This window comes from Globicephala melas, chromosome 19 (assembly GCF_963455315.2).
Source record: "Globicephala melas chromosome 19, mGloMel1.2, whole genome shotgun sequence".
Taxonomy (NCBI): Eukaryota; Metazoa; Chordata; class Mammalia; order Artiodactyla; family Delphinidae; genus Globicephala; species Globicephala melas.
Window position 1 is genome coordinate 48114078 of NC_083332.1, and position 14022 is coordinate 48128099.

At 48.3% G+C, this 14022-nt stretch overlaps 1 protein-coding gene across 2 annotated transcripts; it reads right to left on the minus strand.

Annotated features, from left to right (window-relative positions):
- Positions 1-803: 803 nt before the first annotated feature.
- Positions 804-11848, minus strand: ATXN1L (ataxin 1 like). 2 transcript variants are annotated; one of them, XM_030863449.3, is made up of 3 exons: positions 11734-11848; positions 9790-9857; positions 804-8577 (listed from the first exon to the last, which is right to left on the minus strand). In XM_030863449.3, exon 3 carries the CDS (start codon positions 8458-8460, stop codon positions 6394-6396), a length of 2067 nt encoding a protein of 688 aa, XP_030719309.1. In that variant the 5' UTR covers positions 8461-8577; positions 9790-9857; positions 11734-11848; the 3' UTR covers positions 804-6393. The 2 variants fall into 2 exon arrangements, with proteins under 2 accessions (XP_030719309.1, XP_030719310.1); XM_030863450.3 differs by having other exon boundaries at positions 804-8580.
- Positions 11849-14022: the final 2174 nt, after the last annotated feature.

The following is a 14022-nucleotide window of genomic DNA, read 5'->3' on the forward strand; positions in this document are numbered from 1 at the left end:
TGTCTTGAAAAATACAAAAATATTAATAAGCTTTTTACAAAATACTGGACATTTAAAAGAAAATATTTAATTGAGCCAAATGGCTTTTTCTCACAGAGCCCCACATGGAAGTCCTACTTGGGATGTTTCAAAATGGTTGAGCACTCATTATGTGTCAAAGATTGTTCTGAGCACTTTCGTGGATTATCTCATTTAATTTTTACAACGAACTGTGAGTTAACGCAAACTCAGGAATTAGGTGCCTGGATTTAACATTCTGTACTGCTAATTAATAGCTGTGTAACTTTGGGTAAGTTACTTAAACCTCCTGGTTTCCCCACCCACAAAGTGAAAATAATAGTACTAGCAACAAATGGGTATTAATATATAATGCACCTAGGCTATTTTGTGGCATGTAGCAAGTGCTCAATAAATGTATGAGTAACTATCATGTATCTGAGTGCTTCACCTCTTACTAGTGGCAAGCTAAGTTCTGGAGCTGACTTATTCCAGAAATTTCTGGCAGTATTCCTGAGAAAAGAATTGGAGAAAAGGCCAGCAGTGAGGGCATCTACAGGTCCTTGTGACTGATTGTGCTAGAACAGTATCTGAGTCTACAGGTAGATTTCTGGGTCCCTGAAACACACACAACAGAACACACAGACCATGCTTCAGGACTAGCTCGTGCAATCTGCCCCCAGCCCACCACATGAAGATGGGCACCATTTGCTCTCTATTTCAAGCTCTGCCGCATAGGCCTTCTATCCCCCACCCCATGGCCACCATCTAAGGCTGGGATACGAAGAAGGCGCAAACACCAAAAGGAAAAGCTAGTAGTTTATATAGATAGATATATAGATATATAGATATTGATATATATTGTGTTTACATAGTCCACAAGTTAAATGCAGGTATCCATAAGAAGAGCATTAACAATAAAAATACAATCTGTGTGTAGCCAAGTACAGAGACTTAAAATGGTAAAACAGCAAAAAGGATCTCACAAAAGTACAAATATACAGTACAAATTGATTTATTTAAAACAGTTACAAAAAAGCACAACAAAATAGAGATTATCCTTAGAATTATTAATGCTTTGTTAAAGATCAGGTAGGATTAGAGGGTAAGAAATGGTATCGGGTGGGGGGAGCACCTGACTAGTTCTAAGGCTTTAGATACAATGCAGTTGATTACATATTAATTTAGCCATTACATACTGGGGATAGTAGTTGGGGGATCAGTAATTTATCTACAGGGAACTCCTACACAAATCAGATCCATCCATCAGACCTCCCCAGTGCCGTCCTTCTCTACTACTCCTGAGGACCCTAAAGCCACCTGGATGACAACATTTCCATCCTTTCTCCACCCCATTCCCTATCCATATATTCTTCCCTCCCCTAAGGTGCTGTGCAAGCTGAGAGCAGTCTGCTCTCTGCAGCTGGAACATATACTGTTTTGGCTACAGGGATCCTGTGTGTGACTAGGAAGGTTGTAGGGGACAGCCTTATTTTTAATACTTCAAGTTTGCCACGAGTCTCTTCCCCGACACAAGCTTCTCCTGAATGCGAGTGTCACGCAAATGAGGGATGAACCCTGCCTTCAGCAACATCAGCAATGCACTAACCACTCACAGCTCACAACTATGTGCATACTCCCTGTCTGGGGAGTGGGTGTAAAACCACTGTGTCATCAGCTTGTTCACACTCGCGCTCTCTCTCTCTCTCTCTGAAGAACCTCAGTCCCCATGACAGTCATAAAGACAGAAATAAATGCTTGAAAGTTTGACAATAGGTAAAGGCACATGGGCTGCCGCCACACACACTGCAGACAGGAACCCAGTTTGAGGCCATCTTCACTGCTGGGCATTTGCAGCAGAATGGCTTGGGGATCACACAGACTTTGAATTTGCAGTCTACCAGGGGAGGATCTAGGCTTAACAGGAGAACGAATAAAGAAACCTTAGTGTGAAAAGTGCATTTATTACTACTGTTCCTGCTGGGGAGGCTCAGCAGGGTAAACCGCACCACCTCTCCTCCTTCCGCCCCAGGCACTGTGCATAGTCTGCAGGTAAGGAGAGAGTGCAGTCAACTCTAGCATCTCAAGGGCCAGTGTCATCCTAGGCCCAGACCAGGATTCTGGCCCAAAGATGGATCCTAGAGTTGAAAGAGCAACTGACAGCTGCAAGGACCCAGATGCTTATTTTATTATTGCATAATGTGGGAGGCCTTCCCTCTCCCAGGGATGCTGGAGGGTGAAGGCTTCCCGGCAAAGGGCTAACAGGTTCCTGGTCAACATCCAACCTAACACGGTTCAGCTCTTCAACTGTAGTGTACACTTTTTCCCATCTGGAAAGTATTGTAGCTTCAGTGTGGTTTAGTAAACTTAGCCCTAGGAGGCCAAGAAATCTCCCTAAAACTTGGCCTCTGCCCTATTTGCTTTGTTTTTAAGACTGTGACTTAATCTCCCATGGCCAATTCAACCAATCTGGTTATCTTTACTCCAATGGACCCAAGCCCTTGCCCAGTGAACCCACGTCCACCCTTTATCTCCAGTGTGATCACTCAACTCTTCAACATGCCTGCTTGTTGCAGGTTTAAATCATACCACCACCCTGTGCATCTTCTATGGCGCCCAGTGGTAAAAATAAAACTAAACCCCACCTGAGGGTCTATTTCAAACTTCAAACGCTCCCCCAACCCCAGAATCCATTTAACTGGAGCCAGATGAACCTCCCTGGGATGCTGACACAGGCCCTAATCTGGTTCCCCATCATTTAATTTTTAAAACAGGACACAAGATATCATAAAGGAAAGCAGTTAATACAAAGAAAACACCCACTTATAGGACCTGCTTGTCTCTCCCTCAAGAGAGTCAGATATTTGGAGCCAAAGGGCTCCCAACAAGCACTGAAGCCATATCCCTTTGGATTCACCAGCCCACCAGCAGCATTTCATACTATCCCTACTCAAGATGACTTTGTTATAAAGTAACCCTTGCACATGTAAGGATGGACAGGATGCCTGGATTTCACCTATATGGCCAAAGACACAGAAAGACAGAGAGCTATCAAGGGCAGCAAGCAGGACAGTGAATAGACAGCAGCAGTGGCAAAGCAGCACAGACCAACTGGGACCAAGAGTGTAGAAGGGTCAGTCCAGATCTACTGGGGTCCCTCCCCCTTGGGTACGAGTGCTCAGCTCTGACCTCCCAGTCTCCCCTCCCTCCTCTGTGTACACTAATCTTGATAGGAATGATGATCCAAGACTTGGATGTATTACCGTCCTTCACCTGGTTCCCCTACTCCCAAACTGGTATAGGCATTTCTATTTAATGCCAGAGTTAGCCATCTTCCTTTCTACCCCTAAGCTCTGGGACTGTCCTACTAATGACATTGGCCTTCTTTAACTGCCCATTTCCCCAAAAGCTGACAGCTTCCCTCCAAAATGCTGTCTCAAAACTGCTCTTACATCTCTTATAATAACACTTATGAAATCTTTAAAAGGACGAATGGACACACCATAGGTTACTCTCATTCCTCATGCCTGGAAGAAAAGACTGAAACAGAGGGAAAAGGTAAGGGGAATACCTCAGCTCTGACCAAGATTTAGAGCAGAGCTTCTTCCCCTGGGAGAAGACACCTCTGCAGCTCAACAAAGTCAAGTATTAATATATTACATACGCATGGCACAGTATTATAGGAAGTGCTGGTGCTGCTTCACCAGCAAGAGACAGAAGAGGAACAGCAGCAGAAAGTTCAGGGCCCAACTCGCCAAGGTGCACAAGATTTTCTCTTTCCATGATTAAGGGGAAGTTATCAGGCTGGGCAGTGAGGGTTTCTTGTATTTACACTACTTGGCCTCTATCTGGTTAGATATAGGTTTGTTCCCATAAGGAGGAAGCTCGGTTGGTGCCCTTGGTGGATATTTCTTTAGTGTCCACTGTGTGCCTGTCGCTATATTCAGTTGATGAGCCTTCCTAATGAGGAAGGATGTTTCTGAGAAACCCATGCATGAGAAACTAGGAATGAGTTGCTCATGGAACAGCCAGAAACAAGGCCTTCTCCGAGGGCCGTCCTCTGAGAGGATTCCTCGAGACTCAGCCCCACAGGCCCCCAACTGTGGGAAACAAGCCAGAGAAAGCAGCATTCAGAGAGATAAGGGGACAGAGAAGGGAAAAGACATGATCCCAAATGTGTACAAGGTTGAGTGTTCACCAGACACGGTTGGTATTTGGTTCTGAGGTGAACTGGAGACTTACATACTTGTGGTCAGGTCAGCAGCTTCCTCTGGACGGGGCTCCAAAAGCTGACTGACCAGGTAACTGCTCTCAAGGAATGAAACAGTGGAGTGTAGGGCTTGCAGCGAACAAGTCAGTCTCAGTCACTTTGTTCCCCCAGGAGAACAACCTTTAGCACCTGAACACTAAGAAGGACTCCATTCTCAGAACTCCCCCTCCCCCTAGGAGGTAGGTAAGATTATTTATCCCCATTTGGCAGCTGGGGAGGAAGTGAAAGAGCGAAAGGTCACAAGACTTGCCTAAAGTCTCTGACAGAGCAGATATCAGACCTCAGAGGTTTGGGACTCCTGACAACAGGCTAGGCCTTGGCCAGTCCATCTTGAAAGGAAATGCCAGGGTCATACCCCAGGAGAAGCCTCATAAGAGAGCTGAGTGGACAATACCCTGAGTTGTTCAAGAGTCTAAAGACCCCCAAAAAAACAAACAAAAAACCCACCCACCCACCTGAAAGCTGATGGGGGAAGCCTAATTCTCAACACCCACTGGAATCCCACAGTCCGAGGTGATGCTGAAAGTCGTGAAGAAAAAGTGGGCTTAAGACACAGGGGGCAAACGCAACTAAGATTGAAAATACTCCTGGCAGAGGAATACTCCACCATGAAATGGAATCTAGGAGACTTTTCAGGTATTGAAACATTATCAAGACTATTCTAGGGAATTCCCTGGCAGTCCAGTGGTTAGGACTCTGCGCTTTCACTGCTGAGGGCCCAGGTTCAGTCCCTGGTCGGGGAACTAAGATCCCACATGCCACATGGTGTGGCCAAAATTAAAAAAAAAAAAAGAGTATCCCAAAACCTTAGAGCTGGCTATGGGAGGAGACAGCCTGGAGAAGCCTGAATGCTGGGAGGAGTGGAGTAAGATGGGAGGGACTCTAAAAGCGCAAGGATGGGCACTGCCCAGCCAGCTGTACTGGTCCCAACCCGGGGCATAATTCCATTCGTTTCTCCACCAACTGGTTCAGCTGCAGAAGAGGAGAGGACATGATTCTGAGTTTTTAAAAATAGAGAATAGAACTGAAAGGGAAACCAGAGAGACCCCTACACACCAAAAACTAGAGGTCTTGGTCAGAGTGGACAAAAGCAATTTTGAAGAAGGGGAAAGGCAGTGCAGCTACAAATAGGCCCAGGTCAAGACACCATGCAGACAGGTTAGGTCAGCGGAAGGGTGGGGGCAGTGCAGGCACTTAGGCACAACATAGACAGACAGAGGATCGGGTGTAGGGGCCCAGGGAAAAGGGTCCACTGGTTCTTTCAAAAGTCACCATTACCAACTAGAGATTCAGTACAATTTCAAAGTGGGTCTGGCATGCTGAGTAGGAGGAGCCTTGTTAGGTCAGCTACCTTTCCAGAAGCCCTGCCTACAGCCCGGTCAGTCTGGCCATCGGGTCTTTCTCCCAAAGTCCCGTGACTGGGTCCCCGCCAAGGCAGTACTTCACTCTGAACCCTGGAGCGGCTTCTCTCTCCTAATGCTAGAAGCCTTGTGGGAGGAATGATGGGGAGAGATGGGAAAGGGCTGAAGCAGAGGATCAAGCAGAGTCCCCTGCACACCCAGCCTTAGACATCTGTAACAAAACTACCCTTTAAAGTGCACAGCTCTCAAAAGAAGAGTTCTGGGTGGGAACCCTCTTATTTCCAAGCATGGGGCCTCCTGCCCTCCCATCACAAAAAAGAAAGGAAAAAAAAACAAAAAAACAAAAAACTTCAGAAAGCTGAACTGCTACTATAAGCTGTGGATCATCATTTTTGGCTCTTTCTTTGCTCCCTCCCTCTGCACCTGCTCCCAAAGCCTGACTCTCTCCTTGCAGGAGCTAGGGATGAGGAGGAAAGAACAGGGAGGCCCTGATATTTGGAATGTTTCTTATCCTGCGTGCACCCCCTTCCTTCCTTGGCCCGGGCCTGCTGCTCCCCATCACAGCACCCTCTGGGGCTGTTCCGAAAAGATGCCATGGGGTAATGGGCAACAGACCATGCCTTGGGAGGCTGCCTTCACGCCTTCTCTTCCCCACTAACCTCACTGCCAAGAGAGCCATCCCCTGCTCGGCATGTGCAAATCCTCTGCTTGCTCACGGTGAGGCCCAGCTCTGGGGTAGCATCCCAGTCCAGGTCTGGGAGAGGTTCATTTTCCTGCATTGGAACGCCCTTCAATGGACAGCTTTACCTCCTGTGGAATGAAAGAGGGACGGAGCAGCGCAGCCCGTGCCTCCTCCCCTTGCATGCCGTATCTTTGGAAGCTCGGGGCTGGCCAGCAGGCCTGAGCACCAGGCTCTGGCTGCAAGGGCTCTACCATTCGGGAGCCCTCGCCTAACGGCCGGCTTTTCCCATCACTGTCACATTGCTCTCGGGGTCCCAAGACTGTCCTCTCAGGCTTTTCTCGGGGAGGAGCCAGCTGGCCTGGGGGAGCACAGCTGGACTGAGAAACTGAGTGACTGTTCAAGCTCTGTAAACTGATAGAGATGCAGACATCTCCCACCTGTAGCCGATGGCAGGGCAGAGAGAAGAGCTGTGCAGTCCGCCCAGGGCTGCAGGAGGACCAACCCTGGCCATATACAAAGAAGGGGTGCTCGGGGGGCACCTCGATGCTCACTTTGCTCTGCTGCTCACCCACCACGAAATGCAGCATGACAAATCCAGGCCACTGGCTCTCCTGAATGTCCACGACTGTGCTAGAGTCAATCTTCAGCCCCCCGCTCACTTCGGCACTGCGCACAAAATCCTGGGTCTGGAGGTCCTCCACCCGCTTCAGCTCCCCTGTAGCCAGCTGGATGATGGCGCCTTTCATGAAATGGGAGGGCAAGTGGGAAGAGGTAAAGGGGGGTGGCGTTGACTCCTTGTCTGGGAAGGCGGCTCTGGCCTGCATGTCCAAACTTGACGCCACCAGGATCTCCGAGCCCATGGGTAGCAGGCCTGGGTCAGTTCCAGTGGGCACCAGGTTGCCATTGGCTACAACCATTGCTTTGGGTAAAGGTCTATGTTTCAGGGGCTCCTGATGGGATTGAGGGTAGAACCCTCGGGCCTGATTTTTCTCGGCCATCTCTGCTGCGTTCCTGGCTGACCCTCGCCCCTCACCCTGATGGTCGGGGTTATGATGGGACAGGTTGAGGGGGCTGGGCTCACCCTTCCTCTGAGCTGCCACCACACGATAGTCCTGAGAAGCTAAAGCACCAACCACCCGCTGGACCTCGAGGTCGGTGTCTGGGGTCCCTCGGTGTGCTGGCACTGCCACCTCTACCCGCGCAGTCTGAGAACCTGAAAACAACTGTCCATCCACCACACATTCTACCACTGGCACCAGTCCCTGGCCCTCACCCTTGCTGTTGGGGGAGTCGAGGGCTTCGCTTTCCCGTCTCACTAAATTTCGCTCTCGTTGTCTCTGTCCATTGGCAGCGGCTGCTTCCAGAGCAGACTGGCCCTCCTGAGGGGTAAGAACTGGGCTGGCACCTGCTGGAGGGGTTTCATGCATGGTGTACCCAGCAGGCAGCCTGGACATCTGATAATAAATGGGCATCCGGCCTGGAGCGAGGTCCAGTGGCTGAGTACTCGAGTGATGTGGCAACTGCCCAGGTGGGGAGGTGGCAGAGGGGGCTTTGTTGAATGAACGGGCCGGGGATGAAGCCTGGGGGGGAGGAGTGGCTCCTTCTGCCAGGAGTGAGGCATATGGCACAAAGTGTGGAAGGTGAGAGGTGGCGAGGTTGGCAGAAGGAGAAAGGAGGGGACTCGGTAGGAAATTAGGTGGCACAGCATAGGGAAGGCTATAAGGAGACCCGATAAACTGCAGAGAGGTGGACGGGAGCTGAGCATAGTGGATTGGGGGATAGTGGATTCCTGGATGTTGAATCAGTGAAGACGCTACATTAAATGTGGGGGGCAAGGGGCTCATGTTCACCACAGACGGGAGGCCAGTTGGGGAGAAGGTGGCAGGTGGCACAGCCACCTTATACAGCATGCCATACTGGTCCACCGTCAAACCAGTGATGGCCTCAGCTCCATCACCCCCCAGGCTGACTCTGGCTCCTGCCTGGCTCTGCCCGGCCACCACCACCCCTCGGGACCATTCAGAGGCATCACTGGAGGGTGTGTGGTTAGTTGAGCAGCTGGTAGTTCTCCCCATATCCTCGCTGGTCACGGGGAGGTCTCGTTTCTTTGGTGGAAGGCATTCCTGACTCCTCTCATGAACAGGTTTCATATTGCTTTGTGGTGTTCCTGGAGCCTGGAAGGGGTCGGCTTGCTCCTTGGGGCATCAGAAGGGGCTTCTTTGTGGCTCCCCTGCACCCCTCTCTGCTGCTGGCTGGGGCGCCCACATCTGCTAGGGAACAAATCAGAGGCAAAGAAAAGTAACCTAGGGGTAAACCAAGTCAAAGGAAAGAGCAGGAACTGTGTCCACGGAGGAAGATGTAACAAAGGGGACTGCTGGAAAAAAAGAGGAATGAGAAAGGAGCAGACAAAGATGCTACCCTTCTCGCTCATCCAGCCTAGGACGTGAAAGAAACAATCACGGAAACCACAAAGAGGTACAAGGACAAGCATTCAACAATGCATAAATAACCTGTGGGCTCCACAACCCCAGGGAAACCAACAGCTTCATGATTAGCTGTTCCTCTGATGGGGACCTTGACTATTCTAAGCCTTTTCCTTTAAGGGGGATTTGAACACGTGGTCTTTGCTGCTGGCTCCTTTTCCTAACTTTCTCCTTTTGCCACCAAACACTACCATGCTATCTTCTTTCCTGAACATATGATCTCATCCTTGCTTCCTTTCCCCAGCCTAATTTGGGTTATTATCTCACCTATCCCCATCCCCCCCACCCCAGGCCTGCCTAAACTCTCATCCTCCTTTGCCTCATATCACCACTACCCCAAGGACCCAGGGGTCAGTCAATAGGTCCTGAGGGCTGCACGTCTTGTTTTTTTTTTTAAAACGTGTTCCCTAAACATGTTATGAAAGTATCTTCTTCACCCCATGAAATACTACATTCAAACTTGGGCCCTATGGGGAGGTGGTTGTACTGGTGTTTTCTACAGTTTATTTATTTCTCCTCTCCAAAGGGCAACAAAACTCTTCTGACCTTCCATAGACTTTGTGTTCCCTAGTTTGGCAAGACTTCTTTTCTTCCCATTGACCACCCTCAATTGGCCTTCTTCATGCATTCCATTTCTTTTTTCTTTTGCCAATGGCTCCTTTTCCATTGTAGGTCTGCTCTAGGCACCACTTCTTAAAATTCTGGTTCTATTCCTCCAAACATGCCTGTTTATTGCTATCTCAGGTCTATATGATTCATAAGAAAGTTCTCTCTCCCCTTTATCACCTTTCACACATGCTTTTGTCCATTTTCATAAAGTATCTTTCTAGTCTGAACATTTCAACACATACGAAATTTTTCACCTATTTCTTCCTATCAGGCTTCAGTTCTTCGGATCTGAAATGAGATTTCTATGATATTACACTCTGTTCTGTTTTTCCACTGCTGAATTCCAGATGTTTTTCTACAACAAGGTATCCAAAGCGCCTGTATTACCTGAGCTTCCAGTGGTGCTTCTGAGCAGCTGTAATAAGAAGCAGTGTCCTCCCCACTGGCTTGGGAGCCTAGGAGACAGAAATAGGAATAGAGTAAGCAGGAACCTAGCCTCTGATCCTCCCCAGGATCATCAAGAAAGGTAATTCCAAAACCACAAAGACATTAAAGTGCAGGAGGCCCTGCCTCCTACTCTTCTCCAGAGGTAACAACACATTAAATTCTAATTTGTAGGACAACATCTCTGGAAAAAAATTTCCATGTGTCAAACTTCATTGTTTTCCTTAACATCATATTCTTCATTCTCTACCTGTACCTATTCCCCAAAGGTTAAATTTACTTCCAATCTCAATTTCAGGTAAATGTACAAATAAACGTGGAAGACTCAACATTGTCCCCATGTGAACAAAGGGAAGCAGGAAAAATCAGCCTCACGGATTTCACTTTTATTCAGGGCTGATGAAAACACAGATGTGGAGGTTATTTAAATGAGATAAGAGGCACTAGAGGAAAAAGAACAATTATTTATGTTTCTGGGGCAGAAAAAGAGGTCAAGGGGGAGTCACTCAAAGGGAAGCCTTATTAGCAGATTTCCAGGGTAAAAAAACAGGCTCCTCTGTGTGTGTGTGTGTGTGTGTGTGTGTGTGTGTGTGTGTGTAAAATTTTCTAAGTGACAACTTTGTACCACGTGCTGAATCAGGTGTGACAGTAACTGAAAACATTCCCTTTGTCCTCATGTAGCCTACCAGTGGGAAACAAAACTCATGCTAAACTGTCAATATCTGAATCTACACATGCCAGAAACGTTAAGCACTGAAGAACAGAGCCTTAATCTCTAAAAACAGAGAAAGTACTACTGACCAGTACTCAGAGAAACTACTACCCACTGCGCTGTCCAAGTCCTAAAGAACACTGCACGCCTCAAACCAAACTGAAGACACTTCCCTCTTAAGATCAGCAAGGTGCAGATGTACAAAAAGAAAAAAGTGACAAGATAGGAAAACAAGGTGGAAAGACAAATTCTTGGTTCCATAAACACAAATTCACACAGTGGGCACAAGTCTTGCATCCCTTCTTTGCCAGCAGTTCCAGTGACTGAAAAGCAGTTAGATTTCTCTCTCATTCCCAACTGAAAATGGGGTCACAACTTCAATTTCAGAACGATACTTGCTTCTCACAACTAAAGCATTAAAGAAAACCTGCCTCTAGGTCACAGAGGGGTTAGCCAAACACAGGCTAATAAAAGGACTGAAAGAGGCAAAAGGTCTGCAGGAATAACAAAGAGCCAAGCCTGTGCACTAAGTTCCCACAACGCAAAACACATTTCGGAATCTGAAACTTCGGCCTCTGAAGAGGCTCAATGAGGATTTCTCCAGGGGAAGACGCAGCTTGTGACCCCAACCGAGCTAACGGGAAAGGAGGACCATTCCGGAGAGCTGCCAGCGCTGGCAGCACAGCCCGGAATCAAGAGGGTGAACCCAGCCTCGGACTCGAATTCGCTGAGGGCGAGAGGTGCGCCCGCCAGAAAGACAGGAGCTTAGAAGAGACAGAGGTTATGGCTTCCCTTGATCCCGCAATCCTTGCCCCAAAAGGGGTAGGGCCCGAAATTGGAAACTCTGCATTTAGAGAGTGGGGGGTCGACCTTTCAAGCAGAGGGGTAAGGGCGAGGCCCCGCAGCCGCTGCTTCCTTGTTTGGGGGCCCCTTCCCGCCCCGAGGACTCGGACACCCCGCCCCGCCAGGACACAGTCGCGGGGGAGCAGGAACCTGAGGCCTCTCTCTGGGCCGGGCCGGTGAGAAGCGATCGGGGGTCTAGACGCGGCCTCTTTCGCTCCCTCGGTCCGCGGGGCAACGGGCTCTGGGGGGCCACTTCCTCCAGAGCTCCGAGCCCAGGCCTGCTTGGCCCCAGTGAGGCCGACTCGGCGTCCTCCATTCCCGGCGACACTCACCGGCCCATCTCACGGCGCTCCCCGGGCTCCTCCCGCTGGTCCCGGAGACGCCGCAACGGCGGCCGCCGCCATCCCCGGCCCCGGAGCCGCCCCACACCCAACGCCCCCCAAGACGGGCGCCCGAAGATGGTGTCAAGCGCGTACCGCCCCCGGCGCGGGGAGATTGCGTCACGGCCCTGGGCCGGAGAGCGACGCCCAGGAGTACCCGGGAGAGGACTGTGCAGGCTGTCCGACCGTCGCCCCCAGCGCCCCCCTCTGGTGGGAAAACGAACTCCTCTCCCTGGGGCCGGGTCACGTAAATAGGACTGGGCCCGGCCCCTTCACCCTGACCCCACAAGGACCCTGATATCTGTCTACTCCAGTAAATTCTGGGAGTTCCCAAACACAGCCCTGAGGCGTGGCCATCATTTCCTGGACTTCGGGACCTGACTTTGTGAAGACTTCATTGGGGAACCTCGGAGAGCTCCGAGGCGACCCCGGCCCAGGAGGGTAATGAGATCCCCCTAGAGACCCAGGATGGAGATGGAGCTCTTTAAGAGTTGAGAAATGGCTCTGAGGGGGATGAGAATGGGCCGGAACCAGGACCTAGGGGAAAGTGAAGCTAATGTCTTGAAAGTCTGTGAGGAATGAGAGGATGGGGATTAGTACAGTCGGAAGCAGCTTAGTTTAGAGGGAAGAGGGCTTGACTACTTGATGAACTATGAGGTCACCATTCATTGCCAATAAACTAGCTGACTTTATAGTAATATGAACATCTGATTAACTTAAATGAAAAAAGAGAATTCCCTGGTGGTCCAGTGGTTAGGACCCGGCGCTTTCACTGCTGGTCCCGGGTTCAGTCCCTGACCAGGGAACTAAAATTCCACGTCCCTGCAAGCCCCACAGCTCAGCCAAAATAGAAGAGAAAAAAAAAAAAAAAAACTAAGTGAAAAAAAAAAGAACACCAATTGAATTTATGCTTTGATTACAACTATGTAAAAAAGTAGTTCTGCATACAGACAAAAACTGAACTGAGAAAAAAGTAACTTTAACTATTGGAGAAATTGGATTCTGAGCAGATTTTTCCCTTTTCAGTTTCTGCAAACTTTGTTCAATAAATAATCATTGATTTTTGTTTGATTTTGAAAGTACTACTGGCTGGGCTCTAGCTATCCAGCCTTTGGAAAATCGTTTTACTACTTTATACTTGGGTTTCCACTTCTGTGAAATGAGGAACTTGAACTGAGTGAAAGAGTGGGGGTGAAATGTAGATAGGAGAGCTCTCAAAACATTTTAAGTGAAAAAATAAGCACATATATACAGTGTGAGATCACATATTTGTTGTTAAAAGACATGTAATATTACAGTTGCATATATTTATGTATTTGTAGAGAAAAGGAGTGGAAGGATATGTAACAACTAGCTAACATTTGTTATCTCGGGAGAGGAAAGTGGAATTGGGTGGTGGCCAAGAGGAACAAAAGGGACTTATGTTACTGTTTGGATTTTTTAAGGAGACTATTACCTTAGAAATACTAAAATGAGTAAGTTAAAATACAAATAAAGTATATGATCGCTAAGATTCTTTCTAGAGAACCCTTAGACCTCAACTTTGATATTTTCTCACTTGGGGGGGAACAGAGAATTATCAAAATTATTGAACACTACACAGACACACGCACCTTGCACCAGTGGGTAAAATATAGTGACACTACTGATTTGTAGCCATCTAAATCAACAGGGAACTTTGCTTTGTGAATATTAATATTATTCATAACAGTTGTCTTCTCAGTTTGTCCAAGAAGGAAGTCCTGTGGTCGCTCAGTGGCCCCATTTTAGTACTAACTGGCAGAATGGTTTCTAGTTCATTGCTTAGCTCACTAAACTGGCATTAAAACTGCCAAGATAGAGACCATCCAGGTGTATTCAAGGATAATCAGTTTCTCCCAGATCAAGATACACCCTCAGAGAGCTGGTTTTCAGGCAAAGTTGAAAGAGCAGACACTGGTAGATGCAAACAAAAAGTTTTTTGGCTACCAGACATTAACATAATCACTTGGTGCAAAGGTGTGTCTAATTTTTTTAAAAAAGGATGTTCTGATTGGTGAAGCACTGGTGACTTCCTGGTTTGGTGCTGCAGTCCCAAAAGGGTGGGTCATATCTTCTGTATCCTCTTCTAGAACTCTTTACTCCAAGCCATCCGCATTTCTTTGGTTGTACATATTGATGATAGGAAGCCCCATAGTGACAGTTTGACAGGAATGTTAGTGACAAGTAAACTAATACAGTTTTAAATTTAAGATACTTAAA